Source organism: Thunnus thynnus, chromosome 11 (assembly GCF_963924715.1).
Source record: "Thunnus thynnus chromosome 11, fThuThy2.1, whole genome shotgun sequence".
Taxonomy (NCBI): Eukaryota; Metazoa; Chordata; class Actinopteri; order Scombriformes; family Scombridae; genus Thunnus; species Thunnus thynnus.
The window spans coordinates 14,915,217-14,942,737 of record NC_089527.1 but is presented as its reverse complement, the minus strand read 5'-3'; the positions used below and the strand labels follow the sequence as shown (position 1 = coordinate 14,942,737).

General features: G+C 38.1%; 1 protein-coding gene across 2 annotated transcripts in view; it reads right to left on the bottom strand.

Moving 5' to 3' along the window:
• The window catches only part of cps1 (carbamoyl-phosphate synthase 1, mitochondrial), a 57,060-nt gene that overhangs the window by 20,607 nt on the left and 8,932 nt on the right, over positions 1-27,521 (bottom strand). For both annotated transcript variants that reach the window (XR_010930586.1, XM_067603310.1), the window contains exons 14-29: positions 26,122-26,311; positions 25,629-25,786; positions 25,293-25,421; positions 24,416-24,560; positions 23,279-23,489; positions 22,621-22,819; positions 22,349-22,525; positions 21,493-21,611; positions 14,912-15,053; positions 14,001-14,066; positions 13,751-13,814; positions 13,152-13,333; positions 10,161-10,355; positions 7,511-7,578; positions 3,917-3,992; positions 1,331-1,408 (exon numbers count right to left, since the gene is read on the bottom strand). Coding sequence is in view for 1 of the 2 variants with exons in the window: in XM_067603310.1 (XP_067459411.1) it covers positions 1,331-1,408; positions 3,917-3,992; positions 7,511-7,578; positions 10,161-10,355; positions 13,152-13,333; positions 13,751-13,814; positions 14,001-14,066; positions 14,912-15,053; positions 21,493-21,611; positions 22,349-22,525; positions 22,621-22,819; positions 23,279-23,489; positions 24,416-24,560; positions 25,293-25,421; positions 25,629-25,786; positions 26,122-26,311 (2,199 nt within the window). In the remaining variant the exon portion in view is untranslated. The remainder of the gene's footprint in view (positions 1-1,330; positions 1,409-3,916; positions 3,993-7,510; positions 7,579-10,160; positions 10,356-13,151; positions 13,334-13,750; positions 13,815-14,000; positions 14,067-14,911; positions 15,054-21,492; positions 21,612-22,348; positions 22,526-22,620; positions 22,820-23,278; positions 23,490-24,415; positions 24,561-25,292; positions 25,422-25,628; positions 25,787-26,121; positions 26,312-27,521) is intronic.

Sequence of the window (27,521 nt, the reverse complement as noted above, 5' to 3'; positions counted from 1 at the left end):
TGGTTTGTGAGGTTCCATGTGTCTCAGGAATCATTAGGATCAAATTTTTGTAATTTACTTTTTCTGTCATGCTCCCTAAATCAGCCCGATCTATTTCATTTTCCCTTGAATACAGACCTTTCAACATCCTGCAGAAAAGAGAAACAGAACTGCATTTTTACAATTTTACATTTCAACACATTAGCGAAAGAAGCATTTGAGAATATTAAAGAACAATTTAAGCAATTTTGCAGTGACATTTTTTCTGTATTAGATGGGATATTTTTCTTATGTAACCCCACTTTGATAATCTGAATGCATTCAAGCAGAATTAAGAAGTACATTTTTTTCAGATTTTCCTCTTTAATTAAAGGTTTTATTCTTTCAGTTATCAGTTATCAAATATTTATCCCTGTGCTTTTTTGCTTCAGAAGTTATGGAAGATGCAGTTCAATAGTTTTTTTTGTACATTCTGCTATGAAAGTCATTAGAGGAAAATATAACAGAACTATGAGTCATATTTTCTGAACTTTGTGATATTACAATAACCAGCGTCTAGTATTTTATTTTGGATTTTCCTTAACATTCTTTGAAACAAACTAGCTGGAACAATATGGTAGTATATATGTAAAGTACATTCATGATTGAGCAACAATCAGCAGACGAACACAACACGAAAAGTAAGAAAATGACATAAATCTGTGGTGCATGTCAATCAGATATGAAAACAGTTTGTTGAACAAGAATCATTTCAGTGTGGCCTGAACTGATCTAATCTAAAAAGAAAAAATAATTTAGTATCACCAGTTTCCTGCATTTCGGTTTTAATGTATTCCATTCTCCAAATCAGATCTGTCTGGACTATAATGTCTTTTCACTAAAGATGAATGAGATTACTTCCACTTTATTAATCTGCTGGGTTCAATGTCTGTTCTACCTTTCCATTTAAACTGATAAAAATGGAGGACTGAATAATGCCAGTCTAAAGAGATGAATAACAATGACACTGTTCTAAATGAAAATATGATCAGACAAGGCGTCAATATCAATAAAACAGCGACATCTTTTTTTTTTTTCTCATACTGTTACACTGTGCAACATTAGATTATGCAAAAGATGTTTTTGAATAAAACCAAACTAAATTTCTATGTCAAGTTCTGGTTCTTTGAGTAATTATTGCAGGCAGAACATACTACTGTGTGCATGTTATAAATTTAGCCTGCTTTGACAAGGCATGGAGCCAGCACTGCCAGGACTTACTCATATACAGAATGGCAACATAATGTTGTTAAGGAGAGAAGACAAAAGCCTATACACTGTAACTGGAAACAATATGTCAGTAATGTCTCACCTTGCCACCTTTGGCCACAGCATCCACCTCTACCTCCCTGGCACCACGGATGAACTTGGTGATGACCACTGGATGCTCCTGGAGGAAAGACAGCAGGACGGCTATTCTATGAGGTTATTCTACTTCAGTGTTTTCCAAGGTTAGGAAATTAACAGAACACAAGCAGAATTAAGGACATTGCAAGAGGTAGGAAATAATTAGTAATAGTATACAAGTATTGTATATATCATAATTAAAACATGATAGGTGGTGGTGCATCATACTGAGAAGTGTTCATAATATTTTGCCTTCCTCCTGTATATCAATGGCATAGACAAAATATTAGAAACACTTTTAAATATACCAGCACACCACCACTACCCGCTATGACCTTAATAATATACATAAAGTAGACTTATCACCTTTCTGACAGTGTCAAAATGTATAGATATAATTTCTATATCAAAATCTGTAGAATCTATGGCAGAGCTGTTGTATTTGATTGCAATAGATTGCACATGTGTTTCTAATAAAGTGCTATATGAGTATAAAAAGAGAAATCTCTTGAAAGAGATAAAAACAAACAGCTCATGATGACAGAAGTGTAGTCTATCACTTGTTAAGAAAAGCCATTCTGTAAAAGTGATTTTAAGATGACATTTAAAGGCAGCGACAGTGTCAGCTGACCTGATGCTCAGTGGAAGGCTGTTCCAGAGCCAAGGAACAGTACTTCTGAATTTTGGAGCTGCTCCATAGCTCCGCTGTTCAGGCAAGTAAACAAGGCATTACAATAATCAAGGTGGAATTATATAAAAGCATGTATAATTTTCTCTGTGTTACTAAAGGACAGAACTGATCTGAATAGTTGAGATATTCCTTTGTTGACAGCTGCATTTGCATCTGAGACGTGTTCAGAGCCAATGATTAGAACTTTTGTCTTAGAGTTGAATTTTTAAACAGTTGTGGGACAGACAGTTTTTAAGTCATCTAGGCAGCTATGTAGTGAAGCCAGTTTGCAGATGTCAGAAGGTTTAAATGACGGGTACAGCTATTGTATATATTGTCAGCGCAGCTTTGGAAGGAGATGTGGTGACAGATTTTCTGTCCTAAAGGTAACATGTACAGGGTAAATACAACAGGTCCAAAGATTGATCCTTGTGGTATTCCATGTTTAGTTTCAGCAATTCATGAAGCAAATTCACCAACAGAAATAAAAACATTTCCTGTTGGCTACTGACAAGCAGTCCAGGGCAGTTCCAGTGATACCCACCTACTTTTTTTAGTCTGTTTATAAAGGACAGAATGGGCAATGGTCTCAAATGCTGCACTGAGGTCAAGCAATAATAACACAGACCATGTACCAGAGGCAGCAGCTATCAGTAATTTGTAACTCTAGCAGTTCCTGTGCTGTGTAGCTTGCTGCACTCAGACTGAAACTTCTCAAAAATATTGTTATTTAGTGTCTGCAGAAGTTGTAATAAAGCGCAGTTCTTGCACCCCAGAAAGTCTTATGGGCAGGTGGGTCGGATCATAAACTCTGACTGTGAAAGCACCAAAAATTCCTGCACACTGTCAATCACTGGTACTCGCTTCATTCACAGCGTTTTGATCCTCAGACCATCAGAATCTTGCCTTGTGAAGATCTGAGGACCAAAATCATCAATGAAAAAAAACAATCTAAATGAAATAACCCAGTCTGAACAAGGTTGTAGCCTTTTGTGAAGTGCAGTCTGTAAATTTTAGACAGTGAAATGTTCGTTATTTTGGTTTTGTATGCCAGAAAATTGGATTTGAAATGAAGAAAAGACAGAGGTTGAAGATAACTTTCAGCTTTAAATTGAGGTTGTTCATGTGTACACAGAAAAATCTGCTCAGATCAGTTTATGTTCTTGACTAGTTAAGTTTGTTACCTGACCCTAATCCAACTCAGCCTGTGAATCACTTGCTCAAGACTAGACTGTAGGAAAAAAAAAGAAACAAGCACAAAGCATTACAAGTAAAAGTGCCTGCTGATGTCATAGACTTCCAACTATTTTTTATTATGATAACTTTTTCGAGTTTTGGTAACCTGTCAAATTGCATTTGTTTTCTAAAATTGTGATACTGTATCTAAATTGTTACAATTCCAAAAGAGAAAAATGTTGGATTCATCATTGTTCTGATACTTAGAACTTCACTGTGTGTACATCTGTGTATCAGTGTTGATGTTGGGTTGCGTTTTGGCAAAAGTTGATTCAACCTCTTGTAGGACGGCCGCTGCGTTTTTTTGCTGAACCCCATGCTGTCCAGATTTGGTGCAAATGCAGCTTAAGCCACCTGCGGGTTCAGTGAAGAAGAGATGGGCACACAACACTAGCCAACAGTCATGCCAGCTGGTAGCATCAGATAATTGAAAGCAGAGGGAGAACGCAACATGAAAAAGAGAACCTGAGAGTGTGTGTAAGTGTGTGATGGAGAGAGAGATCACTTGCCCTAACATGTTTACCCAACAGAATTCAAGACAGTGAAAAATGAAAAGCCAAGGTGAGATGTATGGAGGGAGTTCCATGGCGATGTGTCTCTCTCACATGCGCAGGCAAGCACACACAGAGTTAATACCGTGCTCACCTGGGACACCTGGGTGGCCTCCTCCAAGAAGCGTTTCATCTCCTCTTCACCATATGCAACGTTCATTGCAGAGCCACTGGTGAGGTGCAAGCAGGAGAGAGAGAGAGAGAAAAAGAATGAGGGAGAGAAAACAAAAGGCCACAGGAGAGGAAGAGAAGCATGCAAACAGGAGAACATACAAGCTTCAAATGATGGTTCAAAACACTCATTATCTTTCTGTTGCATCACTATTACCATCGGGAACAAGGTCTGGAAACAGTCAAAATAGGGAGCGGGAGAGAGAGAAAGGAAAATGAACAGCTATTTAGGTCGAAAAGCACTCCAGGCTCTTGAAAACGAGTTCAGAACTTAGTCATTAAAAAACAACAGATTTAGGCTAGTTTTGTTGTGGTTGTTGTTTTTGATGTTAGACTGCTAGCTGGGATACTCTCCTGTTTGAAGAGGATGGGTTGAGAGAAAGAGGACAAAGAAAGGCCACAGGCTTGGGTCAGAGTCTTATTACTTAGCTGTATGTCGCTCAGAGGCACACATATGTCCAACCCACAAATGAACACCGGCCCTTCTTTTGTGTACCAGCAATAGGAGATTCATACTCATTTGCATTCAGGTATATTCTTGACTGTGTGATGCTATCTAGTTTTTGTATCACTCTTCTCCAAATTTTCATTGGAATCCTCATTAATCCAGTCAGACTCTTTTTTCTGTAATGCAGTTCCACACAGAGTTGGAAAATTATATTATATGCACTATAACTTGCAGTTGTACATATTATATTTGTGTATACATGTACTGTATATGTATGTATATACATAACTAATATATATAATATAGTTTCTTATTTAGTTTCTTCCCTCAGTGCTACTTTTTCTTCTTAGTCTACATTCTATTTAATTGTTTTATTCTATTCATTGTGCAACCCTGTATTACATAATACATAACAATGTATAATATGTAGCATAATGTATAATAATAAGCTGAATACACTGAACCTTGACCACTTGCAGTCCATTTATATTACACAAATATTATCTATTTGCCCAGTGGTATTGTTCACTACCACATCCTGATTTGGTTTCAACTTCTGAGAAAATTTAACAAACAAACAAAAAAAAAAAAAACACCAAAAACAAAATCCCAACACTAGCTGTGGTTTTATGGACCCTAATATTCCACTAATAAATCGGAGTAATAGCCCAATCAGAATAAAAAATGTCTCATGTAAACCACCTCAGTTGGAAGAGACTAGCCCGATCTGAAGGAATTTTCAATCGGGTTGAGAGGGGTGGTGTAAACCTTTGATAATCTACTAAATAGGAAAATAGTCCCTACTAACCATGCTCACGCTTAATCTGATCATTTCTCTCTGGTTGGAATAAATATATTCTTTCTGCGCATGTTTGCCCCACGTGGGGGTAACATTAGGTGATGTGAACGAGTTTCAAGGAGGGACAAAGACATGGCGGTTGCAAAACAAAACTGGTCTGTGGCTGATAAAACACTCTCTCCCTGTTTGAAGATTGCAGGACAAGTATGTGCTGCTGAGATTGCTGCTTAATTAGCAAGAACAGTAGAAACACAAATATTGTTCCCAGGACAAAATTTGGATCCATCTTGAAAATTGTATTAACAGGTAGAACCACTTCTTCTTCTTCTGTTATATTTCCAGCAGATTAGACACTTCACAAAGGGCGGAACCGCTTTGCTCATGTCAAAAAAGTTATATTCTGATTAAATGCTTTGGGGCATGTAAACACACATCTTGTCAGATCACTTTATTTAGTGTCCATGTAAACAGTTAAGTAGGAATCTCTAATCAGAATGATTTCAATCAGGTTGAAGAAATATTGTCCATGTAACTGCAGCTATTGAGGTAAAATTTAATAAATCAGACAAACGTAAAACAATGGCATCGCCAACTGACTTAATGGACCTTTATAAAAGTAAGTTAGGTCATTTTCATGCTTGGGTGTATCCTCCAAATATCCCTCCTACCCCTATTACAAACCTCTATATCATTTAACTTATCTACTTCTTCCACCTTCATCTAGTCTAAGCTCATCTTCTCTTCTCTCCACGGTTCCCACACACACACTTACTCATTCACACACATATATACACATGTCATCCATTGATATGATATCGATCACTCCCCTTACCCCTTCCATTTGATGTTGGCTGTTAGTCATAGTAAGCATAGTGAATCACCAATTTTTTATTTTTTTAATACTTTTTTTTTTTTTTTTTTTTTTTAAATGAAGCAAATTCAAAAAAAGAAAAGAAGACCTAGGTTAAGATTTTTTTTCAAGTTATTATTTGAAATGTTTTTTATACAAAATACTTCAAACTTTGTGAGTTTTGGTATGTTGTGTGCATGCATTTTACTGTTATATATAAGTATGAAGCTGAAATCTGACAAGGAAGACAAAGAGGAGAGTTTTGGGTATATAAATGTTTGAGTTTGTGCATATGTACTGAGGATGGGAAGAACATTCAAAAACCATTACCAAGTATGTCAAAGGGCAAGAGTGAAAACACTTTGGGGATGTAAAGATCAGAAACACTTCACCCTGGAGGAGGAGGAGGAAGAGGAGGAGGAGGAAGAGAGCTAACATTATGAATTAAATGTATTGATATTCAATATAATTTAACTAATGGTTTTAAATGTGTGCATGTTCATGACACTAAGAGTTTTCCACATCTTGCATGTCAAACGAATGAAGTAAAACACTCCATTATAAACACTTTATTTTCAGTGACACCAAAGCCCTGCTGAATAAAGGGTCTCATCACGACATCTGCTGGACAAAAGTGTCACTACATGATGTAGGGAGCTACAGTGTGCATTAAGTTCATTAATCATCGTAACTAAAACTGTATTTTTATTCAATTAGCAGTAAGTCTGTGAATGAATTATTATCAGAGCTCATAGATTTTTTTCCTCAATGCCACAGCCAACCAGGGATGCACTTTTTCTTGTCTGTATTTATCAGTATACTTTGTTGGCCCAGTAGACTAATTCAGTTTTATGCCCATGCCCTTCATGATTAAGAGACTGCTGACATTGAGAGTCTGGCCTGTGAAAGAGATCTCTAACAACTCTTCACTGTTTGTGTTCTAGACACATTAGAATTAGAAAAAAAGGAGGACATTGTATTGTATGATGGGTTGATGTGAGGGTTTGTCAACTTTTCAAATCAGCAATCCACCATAGAAACAGGAAATTTGAATTTTGTGGACTTTGATGTGCAGAAATCTTGTAATAAGCTGTCAATAAATTGCACACTGTATTATCATATTTACCAGTGTGAATGATATGTCTTGTGAAAATAATGAGGAAGGCACAGTGCTGTCTCACTGCAGTTAGAAAACAGTTTCTTTCTCTACAACTTCTCATGGATAAAAATATATATATATATCCATACCTGAAACTATTATTTAATTCAGGCGAGAACTATCCACTATAGCAACTGAATTTGGGATGGGGACATGATAATAACAATCTCATCTATCGCAACTTCAGTGTTGAGATTAGGTGTTTGTAGGGCAATTGTAAACCTTGTCCCTGTTTGTTGGCAACTGTGTGCTGAAACTTACCTGAGAACATAAGAGGGGCGGAGTAGACAGGGGTAGCCCACCTGGTTGGCAAAGGCAAACGCATCATCCTGCAAGGGAGAGAAAAACAAAACGCTCTTAGAGAATTGTTTCTCTATCTTGGGCATTTATCTTAAATGTTTGTTTTTCTTATGTAGTCACTAATGTAATTTGTGTAATTCATACAGTATGACTTTTCAGAACTAATAGCTGTAACTGTTATAAAAAAGCATCCATTTATGTTGCAAATGTATTAATTTTGGAGTACATGGGTGAAAAATATTAAACGCATTATTTAATCAAAATGGTAAGAAATTAATAACAAATACCATGGCACAAGTTCAAAGAATATAAGTGTTAAACCACTGAGCAAGGAAAAAATGTAGTCTAGACCTGACTGTTCAGGAATTATTGGCTAAAGCATCAAAATGCATGTTATAATACCAACATATGGCCCATCTGTGTAACTGCTGTTCCTCACTTGTTACTATTGTAAGAAGTGGGAGACATTTTAAAAAAAAACATTTGATTGTTCCAGAGCTTACAGTCTCTGAAGTACAAATAATTTTGAGGCAGACAAAGAAAAGTAAAGTATTCTAACAAGCACAATACCACCAGACAACAGTCTACTGTTCAACAAATACAAGAGGTTTTAAAGGCGGACAACAATTTGTCTGGTCCATTGCCTAAAAAGCTCTAACACCTATGGCCTGCATGTATAACCTGAGCTTTATTCGGTATTTCATCCTTCATGAAACGCTGTATTTATCAACAAGGAATTTATATAATGTTAGAAAACTAAAAGATTAGAGCCACTTGAGACAAACAAAGAATCAATATCAAATCAACCATGTGTGCTTGCGCTTGTCCTCGTGTTAACAACCTTCTCATACAGCAAGGCCCGTTTCACCCATTCTCAATTCAACCACAGACATTGTGAAAGGCTGCAGATTTGAAAGGGTGTACTTCCATATCTGCAAAGAACACAACTAATCAAAAGACTAAAAAGGGTAGCATAAAAGGGAGTATAAATGCTCCAACAGTCAGAAACTGGGGCTTCAATTCATCTCCCTTTTGATTTTCTTTTCTTCCATTCAGTTCACATGAGGAATGAGAGAAGAAAGAGTAGGAGTCGTGGACCGAGTCTAGCAGTGAAGGAAAGGCTGTCTGTCCACCTCCTCCTCCTTATCATCATTATCATCATCGCTCTTTCTCTCTTCTCCACCTCTCTGCACGTCTAGCCTTTTTCTCTCTATCATTACCCACTGTTCACTCGCCAGGTGGAGTACCATTAGCAGACAACAAAATAGCTTCCCAGAGACACAAGCATCTCCCACATGGCTCTGCTGGACTTATTCCAGCCTAATAAAAGCAAACGGATCCTTAAAGATCAACAGGGAAATACAATATGTAGCTAGACTTTGGAGAGACATAGACCTTTATCTGTGTGTACTGGCTAATCGCTCCTTAGTGGTGACTGAGTACGTGAGCAACAGTACTCGAAAAGACATATTTCAGCTCTGACTGCAGACACATTTCAGTGCTCCACACCTAGGGGCCTGATAGCGCTTCATTCAAATGGAGCCAGGAGTGAGTTGAGAGGGCCAACCACAAGACAGTAAGTGGTGGAGCTGAGTCTCTGTATGAGGAAGAATAGAACGGTACATTTCCTTGAAGCAAATTCGTATCTACATCAAACTAAATAAAATAAAATAAAAACACTAAATGGGAACGTCTTCATTAAGAGAAAATTTGCCAGAACCAAGTTGAAGCAGTAATAATTGGTTTATTATTATAATTACTATTATTATTATGATTTGGCCAATAGGGGACAGCAGAACATTCTGCTTTTATGGCAGATAACCAGCAGACACGGAGCAACTTACAGTAGCAGTATGAACAGTATTCATTGGGAGTTGTGTTTCCAACCACCTGATGAATATAAGTTGGATATTCAGTCTCAGATATCTCAGTTTTTGCTCTCCATTGACTTATAAGGGAAAATAAATGTTCCACTATGTTCACCGGTAGTAGTTTACTTTGTCTGACTGCTGTTGACTGCTGTCGATACTGGGAAGGTAGCATAAAGTAGGTTTATCAGAGCTTTTTCATCCAAAACAGCTGTCCGCTGCTGGAAACAGGGTTGATGGAAGCAGTGAGACTTAACCAAACAGTATGTTTTTCAGGCTGTTAAACTAAATCAATTAGCTGCTGTAAAAAATGCTGTCTAAAGAGCTGAGGGGGACTGCAGATTTGGGTGATAATTCTCTGTTGGCTCATCACTACCCCTTTCACATTACACACAGTCATTGGATCTACTGTTAATATAAAAGAAAAACTGTTGTCCTGGGGGGAAAACCCTGATACAGTTAGTCAGGGAATTCATTGATTGACTGTGGCCTGCAAAAACACATGAGCAGTCAAAGAAGCTGAAATTGGCTTGCTGGTTGGGTGGAACATTACATTAGAACAAAAGTGACGCTCTGACGCTTAGAGATCACAAAAACTGCTCCTTGGCGTTCCAGTCCTGCTCCGCAACATTCAAAAGTCTTGTATAGGAAGCATTTGAAGAGCATTTCTTGTGATTCAAATAGTTTTTTTGTTACAATATATCATTCACAGCCCTTCTATTAATTTTTTATTTGTTTCTCACCAGAGAGCTGAGGGCCCTCCATGGGGCTTGGGCCACTCCGAGGTCATCTAGGATACCAGAGAAGACAGAGCGCTCCTCAGCCCGGTCAATCTGCAGGGGGCTCGTCCCCAGTATCTTCACCCCACTCAGGTGCAACGGGACGGCCAGGTTGTTGGGGATCTGGCCTCCCACAGATACAATGCTGCCAGAGCAACCCTGGAGACGAGAGGAAAATTCAACAGAGGTAAGTACAGATGGAAGAAATGGAAATTGGGATTGATAATAACTCTTTATTAATAAATAAACTCTATATTTTTAATGGTATGAAAGAGGCTATTTCGAGATCAAGTGGAAGACTAAATTAAATGCTTGTGGATTTTCCCTTTCTGAATTGAATTTACAGATATTTGATATAAATTAAGAGGAGAGGAGAGGATGGAGAAAAGAAGAATGTGCGAGATAAAAAAGAGAACATAACAGCAGACAGAATAAAAAAAATGAAGAGAGGAAAGAGGAAAAAAGACTAGGGAAGGGAAGGTACTCTGTCAAGTCTGGGACCTCCTGCCACCGACCTATCAGCAAAGATTTACAGTCTGAAATCTGTGGCCACTTTCAATTATTCTGGCCACTGATCACACAGTGAAAAAACGAGACAAACAAAAACAGTTGATCTTGGTCATGCCATGGGTTTAGTTATCACCAGGGACAGTGTGTATGCGTGTGTGAGTGTGCGCGCGCGCGCGTGTGTGTGTGTATGCTCCTTTCATTAACAGTTTGCAACCCCTTTTCCTGTCTGGCTGATCCAGGGGGGATGCTGTTTCTATGGCAATGCTAGGTTGTATCTCTTCATTATTCATGGGCTTGCTCTCCTGCTCCTGTCCAGGGTTTATCTCCATGCTCTAATGCTGTATTTATCACACACACACATACACAAACATACACAAAGCAAGAGGGACCGTGAGAGAGGGATTGATAGTAATGCTATCTCCCGGAACAAACAAACATTTAATCACACTCTGATCCCATCGCAACTTTAACTGGATTACAATTCCCCAGCAAGGGAAAGTCAATGGATATTAGTACGCAAACACACAACACAACATAAATACACAGGCACCAATAAACATATACACGGAAATGTTCAGGGACACTGTCACTATTCATACCCTTGAGCATGTTTTGAAATCTTTAGGGTCAGCTGGGCTTGAGACACAGCACAGAATGAGGGAGAAATGATGTATCATTATATACTGTATGTGATAAAGCCTGTTGGCTCAGTTTAGCATAAAGATTGGAAACAGGGGAAAGCTAGCCTGGCTCTGACCCATGGTATAAAAAAGCCACATACAAGTACTTCTAAAAGCTTAATAATTGACACTTTATATCTCGTTTATGTTCAATGACCTAAGTGTAAAAAAGTGTGTGCTTTTACAGGGGTGCTTATGTGCCCGACTATTTCTTGGTTGGGCGCAGTGAGTGCTGGAGTCTCCACTGGTTGCCTAGCAACCTCACCGTGGAGAGAAAAAGAGAATCACTGCTTCCAGCCATGAAATAGTCCAGCACATAACCCCCTTAAAAAAAAAAAAAAAAAAAAAAAAAAAAACAACTGTTTTCAGTCTTTATGATAACGTAATCTACTCAAAGTGTTGAACTGTTCCTTGTAATTACAGGTTTAGTAAATTGAACATTGTTGCATAGCGTCAAATGTGACATCCAACCAGTTTCTTGTAACTCAAATGATAATCCCTAAAACTAGACATTTTGATAGACATTAGACTTTGCACTGGCATTATCATTAATTTAGATAGGAAAACCAGGTACTGTGATACTGTATTATGATATAATGTAATCATGGTTCTAGCAGAATTAGAGATGGTCCTTAGACACTAACTGACATAAGAGCAGCATTTCCAGAGGTTCTCTGAATAAAACAAACGTTTCTCAAGTTCTTCATAACAGTTACCCTGATAAAATCATGGAAAACTACCACCTAAAAATATATTTACCCCTCCCACCCCACCCCCAAATATTGTAGGCACAATCACATGAACTATGAGTGTTACAGAGAGGTCAGCAAACCTTGAAAAGCCACAAAAATCCACACGCCTGTAAATACAGAAACATAAGCTCTTAAATCTTAGATGAGCCTTTAGTGCTGCATAATAAATGTCCCAATTAGGACCATTTCAGAGTTTTCCCAGTTTCTGCTCGATGGAGGGAGAGGGGTTTTATTTGGCTGCTCATAATTGACAATTCCATCCAGGAGGATAAGGCAGAGGAAGCTGCACGCTTAACCAGTTTCTGAGTTTATATATAAATATGGGTCAACATAATGATTTTGGATATTGTTGGTTATGTTTCATCCATGCGACTTTGAGCAGAGAATTATTATTTTTTCCCAGCATGGTGGACGACTGCTCTGTGGAAACACCATGATAATAAGTGTCTATTCTACATATTTTGATACAAAAAAAAAAATCATTCTTCAGCTGTACAGTCAAAAAAATGTCAAAAGAAAGTGGAAAGCTTAACTTGGAAAATTATTATGCCATTATGTGTATGCTAGTCTTAGACCGATAATATAGTTTATTGCCAATTTTGTTGATATATAATTGATTTCATATATGCTCTGTAACCAATCAATACTACTCTGCCTATGGGAGGCCTTAAATTGATTGCAATGCAACATTTCAATCAGATTCCATTCCATATACATGCATATATAAATAATAATTATTACTGATATTGCACTCTGACTGTCCAGGGTGTCCTGACTCACTCCCAGTGTATGCTGGGATAGGCCAAGTGATCTAAAATAGGATGCGGTAAGTGGGTGTGGAAAATGGATCACTGATATCATCAGTAGTGGTAGTTGTAATGTCTTGGGTATCAGTGGAAAGTTTTAGACTGCAGTAGTTCACTGATTAATGTTCCCTTGCATGATAAAAAGGAAACCCTGGATTTGATTTTGATTTGAGTTTTGTCGCATGAAAATGGTGTGTGCATGCTGACCTCTTGTTGGGTGATGTCCAGGATGCGCTCCAGGGTCAGCTCTTCAAAGTAAAGGCGGTCACACTCATCAAAGTCAGTGCTGACCGTCTCAGGGTTGTGGTTGACCACGACTGTCTTCTTGCCCATCTGTCTCAAGGCTCTGATGCTGGACACCGCACACCAGTCGAACTCAACACTGCTCCCTGGATGATTGAACAGTTGATAAAGTTGAGCATTTTGGCCATTAACAGGAGTTCACAAATTCAGCACAACAAGCATAAAACTGTGTGACATTTGCTTTCCATGTAAATGATATTCTGTCTTCCATTAACTTCCAGAAACAACCACTGACAATAACACTTGCCGATGCACTGCAGCTGCTGTGTGTAGCAAATTTAAACTTTACAGTTGGATGAAGTGGGATTAATTTGCTTAGTAAGTACAAACAATTGCTTTGTGTGGCAAAAAATGTCAGATGATATAAATCTTTTCAGTGATGGTATTACTCATTTAAAAACATGTTATTGTATAAAAATGCATTGCATGTATTCATGTAAATGCAACAGACATATAAAACTGACTGATTCACAATAAACGTAACCACTAAATGTTGGACTCACCAATGTGGTAGGGCCCACAACCAAGAACCATAATTCCCTGGTCTTTAAAGTCCAGGTCATGCTCCTAGTGAATTGGACAAATGAACAAAACCCATGTTAATGATGCCCTCTTGAGGACATTGATAATTCTTAAGCAAATTTTAAAAAAACACTCTTACAATCAATATTCCTAGAATTCTGATTTCAAATATTTTTTTCACAGTAAATTAAAATTAAATTGCTTCTAAACAAACTGTATTTTCTCTGTTACCTGCCCATGATAGGTACAGTACAGGTAGTTGGTCATGGCTGGGTACTCTGCTGCCAGAGTGTCAATCTGAAAAGAGGGATCAGAGAAAATAGAGATTAAAATGGTTCATTACTCAAATGTATATAAAATAAAATTTACTCTTGCCTGCCACACCCCTACAAAACAGTAATGAACAAATTTACTACTAAATTTTTCAGTCAAAGATCATTTTTTTCTGAATTAGCAGGACCTGGGGGTAACCAGTGTGAACATGGGCATAATGTGCAAATTCTACACAGAAAGGCCACAGTTATCCCTAAGCGGAGTTCAAACCATGGCGACAGTGCCAATTTTTATATGGCTTGTGCACTGATAGTTGAACTGATACTTTGCTGCTAATTCTACTGTACATTGATGATGATTGTGACATTATTCCATTACTCCACTGGGGTATTACTACTACTACTATTGATTAAAGCATTAACACATTCTAGAAAAAGATCAAAACCAACAATGCCTGTGTATATATAGCTTTACGCCTCAATGCCAAATAATGCAATTGATGTCTAAAATTATTAAAAACATCAGTTATAAAATAGTAGTTTTGGTCTCAATCATAGATAAAAATGACACCAGGGCTATACTTTAATTAATGATCTAAACACTTCTTTAACGGGTGAACAAATCAGCCATTTACTTGCAGTGTTACAGAATGGCATTATTAAAATTTAAGTTTATGTACGTTTTGACCTGTGAACCCAGATTGGTGGAGGTGGAAACACAGTCAATTTGTGTACATGTTTGTGTGTGGGTGCGTGTATATTGATCAGGTAGGGTCACTTATTGAGTGCACTGACTGTGTCAGATCTAGTGGACTCTCTGTCTATCTGGCCTACACTGGAAGCTCCAGGAAGGAGCCCCATGATGCTCACCTGTTTGACCCAGGGTCTGATGCCATGAGTCAGCCTCAGCTCTCTGGCTGCGCTCTCATTGGAGCCCAGAATCTGGCCAACCTGCCGGTCTGAGAAGCCATCCTGCTTCACCTTTAGCAGCAGCCCCTTGGGTACTGTACCACTGTAGGTAAAGATAGTAAGTAATGGTAACTGTACAGTGGTTTCTGTAGCCATTCAGAGCCCTTTACTTTGTCCACAATTTAAAACTGATTAAATATATTTTTAACTATTTAAACTGATCTTCAGGTTTTTCAGTGAGGTTAAAGTCTAGTCTATGTCCACTCAAGGACTTCAAAGAAAATCCTTAAGTGGCCACATCATCAGCATTAGCTAATCTTCATTCAGTTTTAGTTGTGCTTTGGAGAGGACCTTTCAAGGACCTTTCCATATTTGCCTTATTCAGTCCTCTTGACGACTGCAAGAAAACCTTTAACCCATTTATACTAGAACAACAACACGCAATGCAATTTTTAACCAAATCTCCCTTTGCAATCTTACAAGTGCAAGATTCTTATTCGTTCTGGTACCACACTATGTCAACTGCATAGTAGAGGTCAGCAGACTCTGTCAATCACTTCTTACGTTTAAAAGTTTAATGAACAACATGCCTGACATAAACATGATAGTGAGGAAAAAGAAGCCTACTGAGATAGAAGAAAATGAGAAAAGGAGTTTATTTTTTTAATGTTGTTTTCTATCCTTGGCTCCTATTTGTATATTTTCAAGTCGACTGAACTCAGAGGGTCAATCCAGCAAGTGGGTCAAAACTGGCTGGTTTACCCAGCGGTGTGGACAGCAGGGAACAGCCCACCTCAGAGCGATCAATAACACATCGACAAACAAGGCACCGAGGTGCCAGAGCAGCAGGTTGGCAAGTGCAGCCAATTAAAACCAATTTTTGTCAATAAAACTTTAATGTGAGCTGTAAGGTTAAATATAAAAATTGTGGCAGAGATAAAGTTAGTAGTTTTGAACTGGAGCAGGCTCTGGTAAAGTACAGTTTTGGACCTGCTGAACTTCCATGTAGTTCACATCTTGTTGGTTACTGTTTCATGAAACCGCCAACTGTAGCTGACAAAACATGATGGGAAAGGAATATTTTGACCACAGGGAAAATGAAGACGGTAATGAAGTAAGATTAAAAAATACTTCTTTCTGTCTAAATTTAATAATTTTGCATTTTAATCTCAGACTAGTAAAGTATAAATCCATTTTAATATATTCATAGCAACGTAAGCTTTTTGCAGAGAATGATTAAATCTGCTTAAAATAAAAATATTTTTTGATTTGTTTTCATGCTTAAATATGATGACTTCAATCAGTAAAAAGTCAGTACATTAGTCAGTACAAAGACAGTACAAAGACACCTATGTTTGGGGAAATATGTTTGTTTTCTGTTTTCAGTCAAATTAAAGGATCAAGATAAATTTAATTACTGTGCGTTAAGTAGAGATATTGGTCCAGCCCAGCTCAATGCACACACAGGAGGCAGAGAGAAATAGTTAGCTTCTGCCATGAATGAAAAAATACACCCTTCTAAAATAGTCTTGATTATATGTTTCATCATGTTTTCTAGCAAGCTAGCAAACAATACAACCAAAAGTCAGCTGGGTTTTGCTCAGAGTTAGGAAAGTGTGAAAGGCTGGTAAACTTCTTAGCAAGGACATGACATGTGAAACGATGGTGAAGTCACTGGGCTGGGCTGAGCTGTTTTTGGTCATGAAATAGTTGCAGTCAGTGTATCTGCTTATTAAAACAACACTACCATGTGTTCAATGTCTACACATGGAAAAAGATGAGACAAAAGATACAAAGACACAAGATATCTAAATATGACAGCTATGGAGTTTGGATGGTTCCTTTGACAGAGCTAGGCTAACTTTGCTTTCTGTGTTTGTGTTTGATATTGATCTTCTCATTTAACTTCCACTAAGAAAGCAACAAACGTATTTCCCATTATGTCGTAGTATTCATTTAGCCCCAGGTAGAGACAAAAGGAAGGAATTCTTATTTCTGGTAAGAAAGCCTTCTCTCTCGCCTCCTTATCTGAATTATTTATGACCTGGTAGCGTAACAATATTGGAAATGTCAAGTGTGTTTTAACTCCCACTGCACATGGCTGAGCCGAGAAATAACAAACCCCAGAAACAACGAAAGAAGAGAATAGCAAGAGTTCTGAGTCAGAATAACAGGAAGGAAAGACATTAGATCTGAGAGCTTGGTTGTTTTGTGTACAATTACCTTCTCTGGAAAAGCTGTTTAGAGCGAGTGGTATATCCTTTGCATGCCATGAACGTATGTATACCCTCACATAAAAATAAAACATGAAGTACACATTAAGACAATGTGTATTGGTGTGTGTGCATGTGTACAGGGAGTGAGGAAAAGGGACTGCCAGATATTCTCACATATGCTTACACACACACACACACACCTTAAAATGACAAGAAGTCCTTTAATTCATTACACATGCAGTGCTTCTATACCTAAATGTATCATCAGGTTGTCAAATTCTGAGTTCTGCTTTAAGTAATCAAATTGATTTTTTTTGCTGGTATCAAAATAGATTTTTTTAAAATATTTGTCATATCTATAACAAAGGTGCACTCATATTCCAGCATAAAACTGGTTTCTGTAGAAAAATGCTATTAGGACTGTGTGTATGTCTATGAGTCTGTCTGACCATACTGTATTTTAAATCAAAAAGTCAACATGATATGGGATATATACAGACGGGTGACAAATTAAAGGAAAAACCGGCACAGGTCTGAATGCTTGACCCCTACAGTGAGGGGATCTGGTGGCTCTGTTTTGCTGTGGGGGCCATTTTGCTGGCATGGTTTGGGTCCACTTAACCCCTTAGAGAGAAGGGGTTAAGTTAATAAATTAATACAAATTTCTATCCTGATGGAAGTGGTCTCTTCCAGGATAACAATGGCCTCCATCCATAGGGCACGAGGAGGTCACTGAATGGTTTGATGAGTATGAAAATGATGTGAATCATACGCTATGGCCTTCACAGTCACCAGATCTCAACTTAATTGAACACCTATGGGAGATTTTGGACCGTCGTGTTAGACAGCGCTCTCCACCATCACCATCAAAACACTAAATGAGGGAATATCTTTTTGAAGAATGGTGTTCATCCCTCCAGCAGAGTTCTAGAGACTGTAGAATCAATGCCAAGGTGTAGTGAAGCTGTTCTGGCGGCATGTGGTGACCCAACACCTTATTAAGACACTTTGTGTTGGTTTTTCCTTTAATTTGTCACCAATCTGTAGGTGTAGCTTACAAATTAGAACTGAAACAATCAGTTGATTAATTGACTAGTTTATAAACAGAAAAATTATCTGCAACTATTTTTATAACCAATCAATGTTTTCAATCACTTTTCAAGCAAAAAATACCATTTGCAACTATTCTTTTGTCATATATCATATGAAAAATTGAATATCTTTTGGTTTTGGACTTTTGAAGACATAATCTTGGGCTCTTGGAATTGTGATGGGCATTTTCTCACTGTTTTTTGACATTTCATGGACTAAATAATCACCTAATCTAAAAAATAATCTGCAGATTAATCACTAATGAAAGTAACCGCTAGTTGCCGCACTAATATAAACATGTACTCTTAAACACTAACACAGTCATTGTATTGCTATACTAGTACATGGCTAACTTCAATCCTAACTGCTCTGTCCTAACCTTAAAATTACCGGCAGCAGAGAGTAAGAAAAATCACTTTTTTCAGATTTTTCTAGTCCGTTGTGAAGGTGACATAAATGACAGAGCAAATTATTGGCTGTCATTGGTATAAAAATCACACCCTTACTTAATAACAATTTTCCACCAACTGCCACAGTGTAGAGGTGGGCAGAGCTCAGTGAAAATAGAGTCACCGTAATAGAGATATTCATTGTCAGTGTGAACAGCTTATTTTAAAGATCGGTCTATTATTTAGTTCTAATCTTAACTCTACCCAAAAAATCCTAACGCTACACATGACTCTTGTTCAAATGGAAAAAAAATAAGTTCTCACTTCATTCACTCATTTTTTTCATCTTTCTATCAAAAATATCCTTCAGTCCTAATTACAGAATTAAGAACCAAAACACTTATGTACACAAACAATGAGCCTGCTGACCAGTCGAGCCTGAAGCCCACCTTTACTCAGCTCTACTGCCCGTAAGTCTGGCAGAAGCCTATTGTACTGTAGTGTGCCCATTTCAATGTCCCCCGCTCCAGAGGCAGTGGAGACTACAACAGCCTTCACTATGTCAGTGTGTTGTGGTAGGCGCCCACCAAACGGCCAGCCATTAATTATTAAACAGCAGAGTCAGAAGGAAGCAGCAGGTAACCTGTGGCTAAGCCATGAAAATTCACAGCGGCTTTGATTTGAGCTGTCTAGGTGAGAGCTGGAGGGCAGAGAGAGCGAGGAAGCTGAGGGGAGGGAAACCATGAGAAAGAGAGAAACAGACTAAGGTTCATCTAATTTTGTGCACCAATATTTTTCTACTGGTGAGTATTTCTAGAATTTCTAGAAAAAAAACAGTCAGAGTTTCTCATAAAAGGTCCTTCTTTTAGGCATTTTAAAGGCAAGGGCTAGATGTAGCCCTTGCAATGGGACAGAGGGATTAACAGTGCTGTGGGCAGCAGTATAAAGTGCATTTTGGTCAGAGATCCTGCAGGAGCAGGTGGGTGCAGGACTGAAGAAACAGTCCTGCATAGACAAGAATAAAACAGAAGCTATGGGGGCAGAATTTCTACATTTCGTGCAGTTTTATGAGCTTTTCCGAAAAAAAAAGTGTATAACTTATCAGTAAGTCAATCAATATAATAAAAAATGTGTTAACTGAATTGATTTATCAAAAAAAAGAATATAATTTCACTACAGATTTTACAGAGTTTGTCAGGAAATAATCATGTCATGAGTGGACATGATGTCTGTAGCAAAGAGCCAATAATAATCCACAAAACAATAAGAAAGTCTTGGGTAGAAATAATGGGACAAAAAGGAGCTGAGTGCATGTGGCAAAAAAGTGAGACTGACTGTAACTGAGCCAGCTTTGGAACTAGGAAAGAAATTACAATATATTCCATAAAATGAATCCACACTTGAAGGATCAGCAGGCCTTTGGCACACTAGACTGCATCTTTATGGATGGATGGATGGATGGATGGATGGATGGATGGAAGTACTGTATTTTGGAGGAGATAGTTCCACTTGACTAGATATTTCCAACCATCAAAGAAAAGCAGGGATTCAAGCAGATACCGTAGTGTAAGTTTCATTCTAGCTGTTGAGGATGTCACAGCACCTGTAACACACTATGCACACCTGCAACACACTATGCACACCTGCATACAGGCACAGAGGTAAGTATTGTAAAAAACAAATACATTATATCTCTGCAATTTAACCACAGGCTCAGTTGAGAATGTGATTACTAAAAATCTGATCAAATTATAGATTACAGTCAGTGTCAAAAGAAAAGAAAACATAATATTGATGTACTAAGTGAATTTGTGAATGTTGCAGAGTTGTGGCTAAAGAGAAGGTAGAATTTATTAGAATATACAGCGGGGCTGGCCGATCAATCAAGCTTTATTTTCAATTACATATTACAATTATAAATCCAGCACATCATTTGTCAGAGCAGCTGGATAGCGCAGTGAGAGACAAACAGGCAAAGCCGAGCTCTTCCTAACAGCTTGAATGTGTCTGAGTCAAATGTTCAACGATGGAAACTGACTTTGGTTTTATTTAGATACGAGGATGCTTCGCTCTGTGTAATGATCTTTCATCCAGCTGCTCGGTGTTGCACTTTCTCTGTCTGCAGTCTGTGATTGTGAACATGCTCACTTGTAGAAAGCTGATTAGAAACCTGGTTACACATATACATGGCAGAGAAATCCATGTTCTCCAGGGAGTAAAATCTACCTGTTGAAACCAGGTTTCTCTGATCCCATACTCCGATTACAGAAAGCAGGTTTCTCGTTCACATGACAGTTAAGAGATCAGCTTTCTAGAGAAAACCGAGTTACTCAAGTGAATGTAAACACACTGCAGGAAAATACAAGTCAATGATTTCTGTCAAACCTCTTGTCTGTAACATGATGAATGATCATTTTACTATTGATCACTCTCCACACAACATGCATCTCAACAATCACTGCAATAACACGATCTTAATTAACATATTTTATCTTATTTTGATCTGATTTATTTTTATTTATTATTCTTATATTATTTATTTAAATAAATATATTATTTATTTTATATATATATTTATATTTTATTTATCTCATTTTGTTACATTTATTATTTTATTTGTTTTTAACTCGAGTTATATTTAAAGGTCAAGGAAATCCACTGTTAAAAAGACAAGTTTTTTTTAAATAGTTCAGTAAATGCATGATGTTTCCAAAGTCAATGAGTAATCGTGTTAAATAATCGTGACCACAATCATTGTGATTATGAATTTTGCCATTAATCAAGCAGCCCTAATATAAAGATGAAATCAAAATCACATCACAGCATCTTGTATATTGGATGTTACCTCTTGTAGTGTGCCAGGTCCTTCTCCAGCTCAGTGATCCTGTGTAGTTTGTGGAGGAACCATTTGTCTATGGCTGTCAGCTGGTGGATCTGATCCACACTCATGCCACTGTGCAGGGCCTTCAGGGTAGAGACATGAAACAGTCTCAGCGTTACATTTATCATTCATCATCACATCATTATCAAGTCCATCATTCATGCTCGTTGTTTGAGTTTTGTGAGTGCAATAACCAATAAGTTTCACAAAGGTTCAGACAGACAGAGAATTGATTAAAATCATGTTACAAATCACCATCACCAAATGCTATTATTATATCCATTAAAAGCATGTTTAAGCAGACGTAGATGTTTCTTCACATTTCAATAGGTAATGCGACAACCCTGTCTTTGAAAGATGAAGCTTGACCCAGTGTCAACATGCACTTCTCAAAGTGCTGTCTCACCTTCATCTGATTGAATGAGGAAAAAGACTATTAGCACTGTATTGAGGGAGCACAAAAACAGCAAAAATATATTTCAGATTATGTTATTTGAATTCATCTTCCCCCACACTTGAACATAACGGTATTTGAAAAGGTCACACTGTCGGGTTAGATAATCAAGCACTGTTTCTATGCGTTTTCCAAGTATTTTAAGAACTATGCCTCTATTTAAACTTAATCAAAATTTCACACACACAGGCATTTCCACACAATTAGGCATTCACAGCCAGGCATGCAGGTAGCTCAGGGACACATTTTGCTCTGCATTTGATGTTTTTTTCATGATAATTTTTCATTAGCCCTTCAAAATGTGATTTTAATGAGAAAACTTTAGTCAGTATCATTCATTATTAATGTCATGAAAGATTAGTGTACCTTAGCGAGGGAGAAGATGCGGGTGCTAGAGGGCACAGCCAGCTCTTGTTGCAGGTTGTGGGTGTCGGCCCAGGCTTTTTTGAGTGGCAGCCGTGGCACAAAGCCATCCACTGATGGATGACACATCCTCAGAGCCTTCTGTACACTCTCCTCAAAGGTCCGGCCCACTGCCATCACCTGAATCCAAGAGAAGGAAATACAGTACATGAGAGTATAATATAGGTGTGTGTTGAATAAGTGAGTGAGTGTTTATCCATGGATACTCCTCCCACCTCTCCGACACTTTTCATTGCACTGCCAATTTCAAGAGACATGCCCTGAAAGCGGTCGAGGTCCCAACGGGGGATCTTGGTGACAATGTAGTCTAGACTGGGCTCAAAACAGGCTGTGGTCTTCTCTGAGACGGCATTCTTGATGTCTGGCAAGGGGATCCCCAGAGCCAACTTAGCAGCTACAAATGCCAAGGGGTACCTGTGAGAGACCAAGGCAAAGAGACCAAAATCAACTGGTGGTGGGTAACAGCTTGAGAACTTTTTTTACTGATTAAAAATGTTTCTGTAGCATATTAACATTATTATCATCATAAAACTGTATTCTTTCATTGACTAATATAGTCTGGCCTCAACAAAATGCTGCTGATGATGCTGCAGTAGTGTTTTGAAAAGTTTTGTTACATTTGTTGTTAGTGTTGGATTCTATTGTAAATGACATGAATTTAAGATGACCACACTCACTTTCTCCACACAGAACTACAAACTGCAGTAGATGAGTGTTTGATACTCAAAAGATAGTTTCTGGCTGGAGAATAATTTTATAATACTTATACAAAGAACCTTTTCATTTATAGTTTATTCTAGACTTTTCCAACATGTTGTATTTCGAGCCTACTGGCAGTCTGAGCCTGTTGTTCAAATACATATAGTCACTCACCCAGTGGCTTTGGATGCTAAAGCGGAGCTTCTTGAGAGCCGGGCGTTAACCTCGATGATACAATACTCCAGGGACGAGGGGTGTAGAGCATACTGGATGTTACATTCGCCAACAATACCAAGATGACGAACCACTTTAATGGCCGTCTCACGGAGCATGTGGTACTCTTCATTGGACAATGTCTGGCTCGGTGCCACCACTATGGAGTCACCTGAAGAACAAGAGGAGGGGTTCGGGTTTAGAGTGGCTTTGAACAATGTTAAAGGTTTCTGAACTTGGCTGTAGTTAATGAGAAAGAGGCAGGAAAATGAATACTGAAAAGAAGACCGAAGAGAATACAAGAACCAATGTCCCCTGTAACACATTCCACTCTACATTTCCATTTCTTTTGTTGTAAATAGCTGTTTGTACAGTTTCCTTTTCTTCAAAACATTTAACAATCTCTTACAATATGTATCAGTTTTTTAACAAAACAGTAAAGCTTGTATCACCTGAATTACAGTTCAGCACATTTACAGTACATCTCTTGAAATCAGCAACAAACATCTGCACAACAAAATAGCTTTACAATTGGCATTACAACTGTTTCATCTATTGTTATACAGGAGAGGCTCTATGGCCAGAGAGTATTGCATTACAGATAAAAGACGCCCTTGTCTGTTTATCGGTTGGACTTCACTCAAACCATATTTAATCTCAGGTATACTTAAGAATGTCTCAGTCTGTATAAGATCTGAATCTTGGCTATAAGAACTGAACTAAACCCAAAGGCTTAAGTTTGCCGCTCAAGTATTGATTCTCACTGCTTTTCTTGATCTACAGAATTAGACAACTTGTCCAAAATGTCTATATCATCTTTCCAGGTACACAATGAATTTGGTCAACAAGAACAACCTGCTAGCACAGAAAAGGGCAAAAAGAGAACTCGCTCACCCTGAAGCATCTTCCTCAGAGAGACAGAGTGCGTGTGCTTTTGAGGACAACACAATCGAACGACGCAACAACAAATTAAACAGAACTGACTCTAACAGCAGAACAAAAAAAAGAACAGAATACTTTAAACGATACCACAAAACAGAACAAAACAGTATGAAGAACAATGCAAAAATATGTAGTACTGAGTTCATGCTTTAGTACCTGTGTGAATGCCCAGTGGGTCAAAGTTCTCCATGTTGCAGACGGTGACACAGTTATCAGCCACGTCTCTCACCACCTCATATTCCACCTCCTTCCAGCCCAGCAGGGACTTCTCCACTAGGATCTGAGTGCTCATGGCCAAAGCCTACCATATGCACAAAATATTATCAAATATTATGCCTGCATTATATTATCAACCCAATAAAACAGTACAATTCAATACAATAGCTACATGCAATAGCTATAAAACATAATACTCTTTTTGATAATGCTGAGGAAATGCCGTTAAAGGAATGACTACCTTGGGTTTTCTTTTTGTCAAACATTAGACCAGGACTCTCTGAACCATATCTTTGTCCTGTACTTGATATAAACCATTTCAAAAGCCTCTGAGCATAACAATGGCAAAGAAAGTAATACTTGCCAGTTTAACATCCCAATGAAACAAAAAAATAAGTACTTTTATTGTAAATGCCATATGAGGAAAACAGTTGAATATGCAGCATGGCACAAAAAGTATGCACCAATCAGTCTGGCACAGACAATTACTTTTGTAGCTTGTGATCACAGATTAGAACCAACTGAGCTGTCAGACATTAAGCTGCATACTGGACGAACAAAAAAGAATGTTGCTTAGCAACAGCAAAGTATTTTTTTCTTGGCAGGGACCAAAGAAATACATCTTCACAATTTCAAAGCTTTTATCTTTGTTCAGGTTAATCCTGTGAACACGGGCAAAGGTATAAAACTAGAAATGTCTGTCAGTAAAAGTTTTGGAAAAATGCTTCAATTGACAAGCAAAACAAAAAAGTAAGAAGAAGAATGATAATAATTGTCCCAAGATGCCCACAGCATCACTACCCTATACCATTCTGACCTTGTGGGCAGTTTCCTCCAGCTTTTCTTTGTTGGCACACAGACCAGAGCCCAAACCTCCCAAGGCATAGGCTGATCGTAACATCACTGGATAGCCAATCTGCTCTGCTGCTTTCAAAGCATCAGATACCTGAAAGATGCACATGAACATTATATTTCCCAAAAATGAAAAAAGTTAACACATGCTTTTGAACCCACTACAGAATTTAGAGATTACATGCAGAACGTATGTAACTTTATAGAAAGATACACATATGTTACCGAAGTGACTATGAAAGGAGTATGCATGTAATCTACAAGAGGATCTCTTTTCTTGTTATCAGACTTGGATCCTTACCGACTCCACAGCGATACTCGGTGCGATCTTCTCGTTAATCTCCATCAGTTTGTCAGCAAAAATCTGTCTGTCCTCTGTGGCCATGATGGACTCCACTGGGGTTCCAAGGACTTTCACCCCATACTGCTCCAGGACGCCCCGCTGGAATAATTCAACTCCTGAAACACCAATCCACATAAAAGTGTATCATTAAACAGAAAGACAAACTCATGTACGCAAGCTAGTTGAAGTTCAAAAACTCAAATACACTGAATGTTACATATGAATGCTGTTATTAGTGCCTCATAGTACCGCAAGTTGCACGTTTTTGGTGTAAGTGGATTTTCCAACCATGTCAGTGATTGTGCCTTGCACTGAACTCCATAAGGAAATAAACTGCTATCCCTCATAGTCTTCTACCCTACGTACTGATCTCCACAGAGAACTGAACCACATTGAACCCCAAAATCAGCAATCCCACACATCCAGGCAAACAAGTGCACACATGTCTCACCACAGTTGAGGGCAGTCTGTCCACCCATGGAGAGTAGGATGCCATCTGGACGCTCGACCTTGATGACTTCAGTGACAAATTGTGGCGTGACGGGCAGGAAGTAGACGGAGTCGGCCTGCTTGGTGCCCACCTCGTTGGTCTGAACCGAAGCGATGTTTGGGTTCATGAGTACCGTCTTCAGGTTCTCCTCCTACAACACCATGTACACATGAATGGTTATTATTTAAAAGGAAAACTAGAATATAATGAAGATGAGTGATTAACACATGTTTTGACTTCAATGTCTGTCACTTTTATATCATTCTGTCTTTCAATTTAAACTGTGGTTTTTCTGCTTGACATTTATTTCTGTTGGGTGAAATGCAACTTTGCCTTTTTCATGGCAGACATTTTGACTTATCATAATGGGAAAAGCACAGGTGTTACTAATAACATTAACGCTGGCTCAGTTCTTTTCAAGTGTCCCAATAAGCCATGCCACTGAGCCAGCATGCACAACACCAGGACCCTGAAACTGAAGCAGCTAAATGGAATTCAGAAATCATTAATTTTATTATTCACACCTGCTAGACTTTTCCTGCTGTGACATGTCAAAGTGTGTTCTGTGAAAAAGGCCTATTTATTTCACATGTCAAGGACTAGAATGGTTAGCATACAGCATGCACACCACGTTATTCAAACATTCATGTATGAATAGTCTTCTGAGAAGGTTTTCTAAAAAGTCACATCTAAAGAATAACACAATAATATGTTCAGTATTAGTAAAATGCATCAGTCTGTATATCATCGCACTCCAATTTCTCTACTCTGTCAGTGTCTCTTAGCACCAAGCCTATTCATTTTAAATCAGTCTTTAAAAACAGGTCACAAATAAAAAGTTTCATTTGTAAGAAAGGATAAATAATATCCTAAAACTGCTGGGCATTGTAGTTTTAACCAAACAGGACTAAATAGTGCATTTATTAAGACATAGCCTATTTTAAACCACAGATTAACATGCATTGATACACTAGTGAGTATTTACAGCACCAGAATGGTGTATGTAAAATTAACTGCAGTGTTCAGGTTAATGCAACAATGTGCAACAAAGGTATTGGAAAACAATGGAGGTGTGTGACACAGAGGAATAAGCAGCAGTGTATCAGGACAAATTTCACATTTATCCTGAGATCAATTGAAGATACGTTTATTGTTGCTTTTGGTCATTTACTTTGATTTGTTGACATTAAACACAGGATATTACCAGCTAATGTATTTAAGACGGATCTCAGACAACAGTTTTAATAGTCTTCCAACATGGTTATGCAGCCATTTGGGTTGATAATTTACATCAAATTGTGCTCAACAAATCTAGAGCTGATCCACCGACGTTTACTGAGAAAAAAACAAAATAAGTTTTC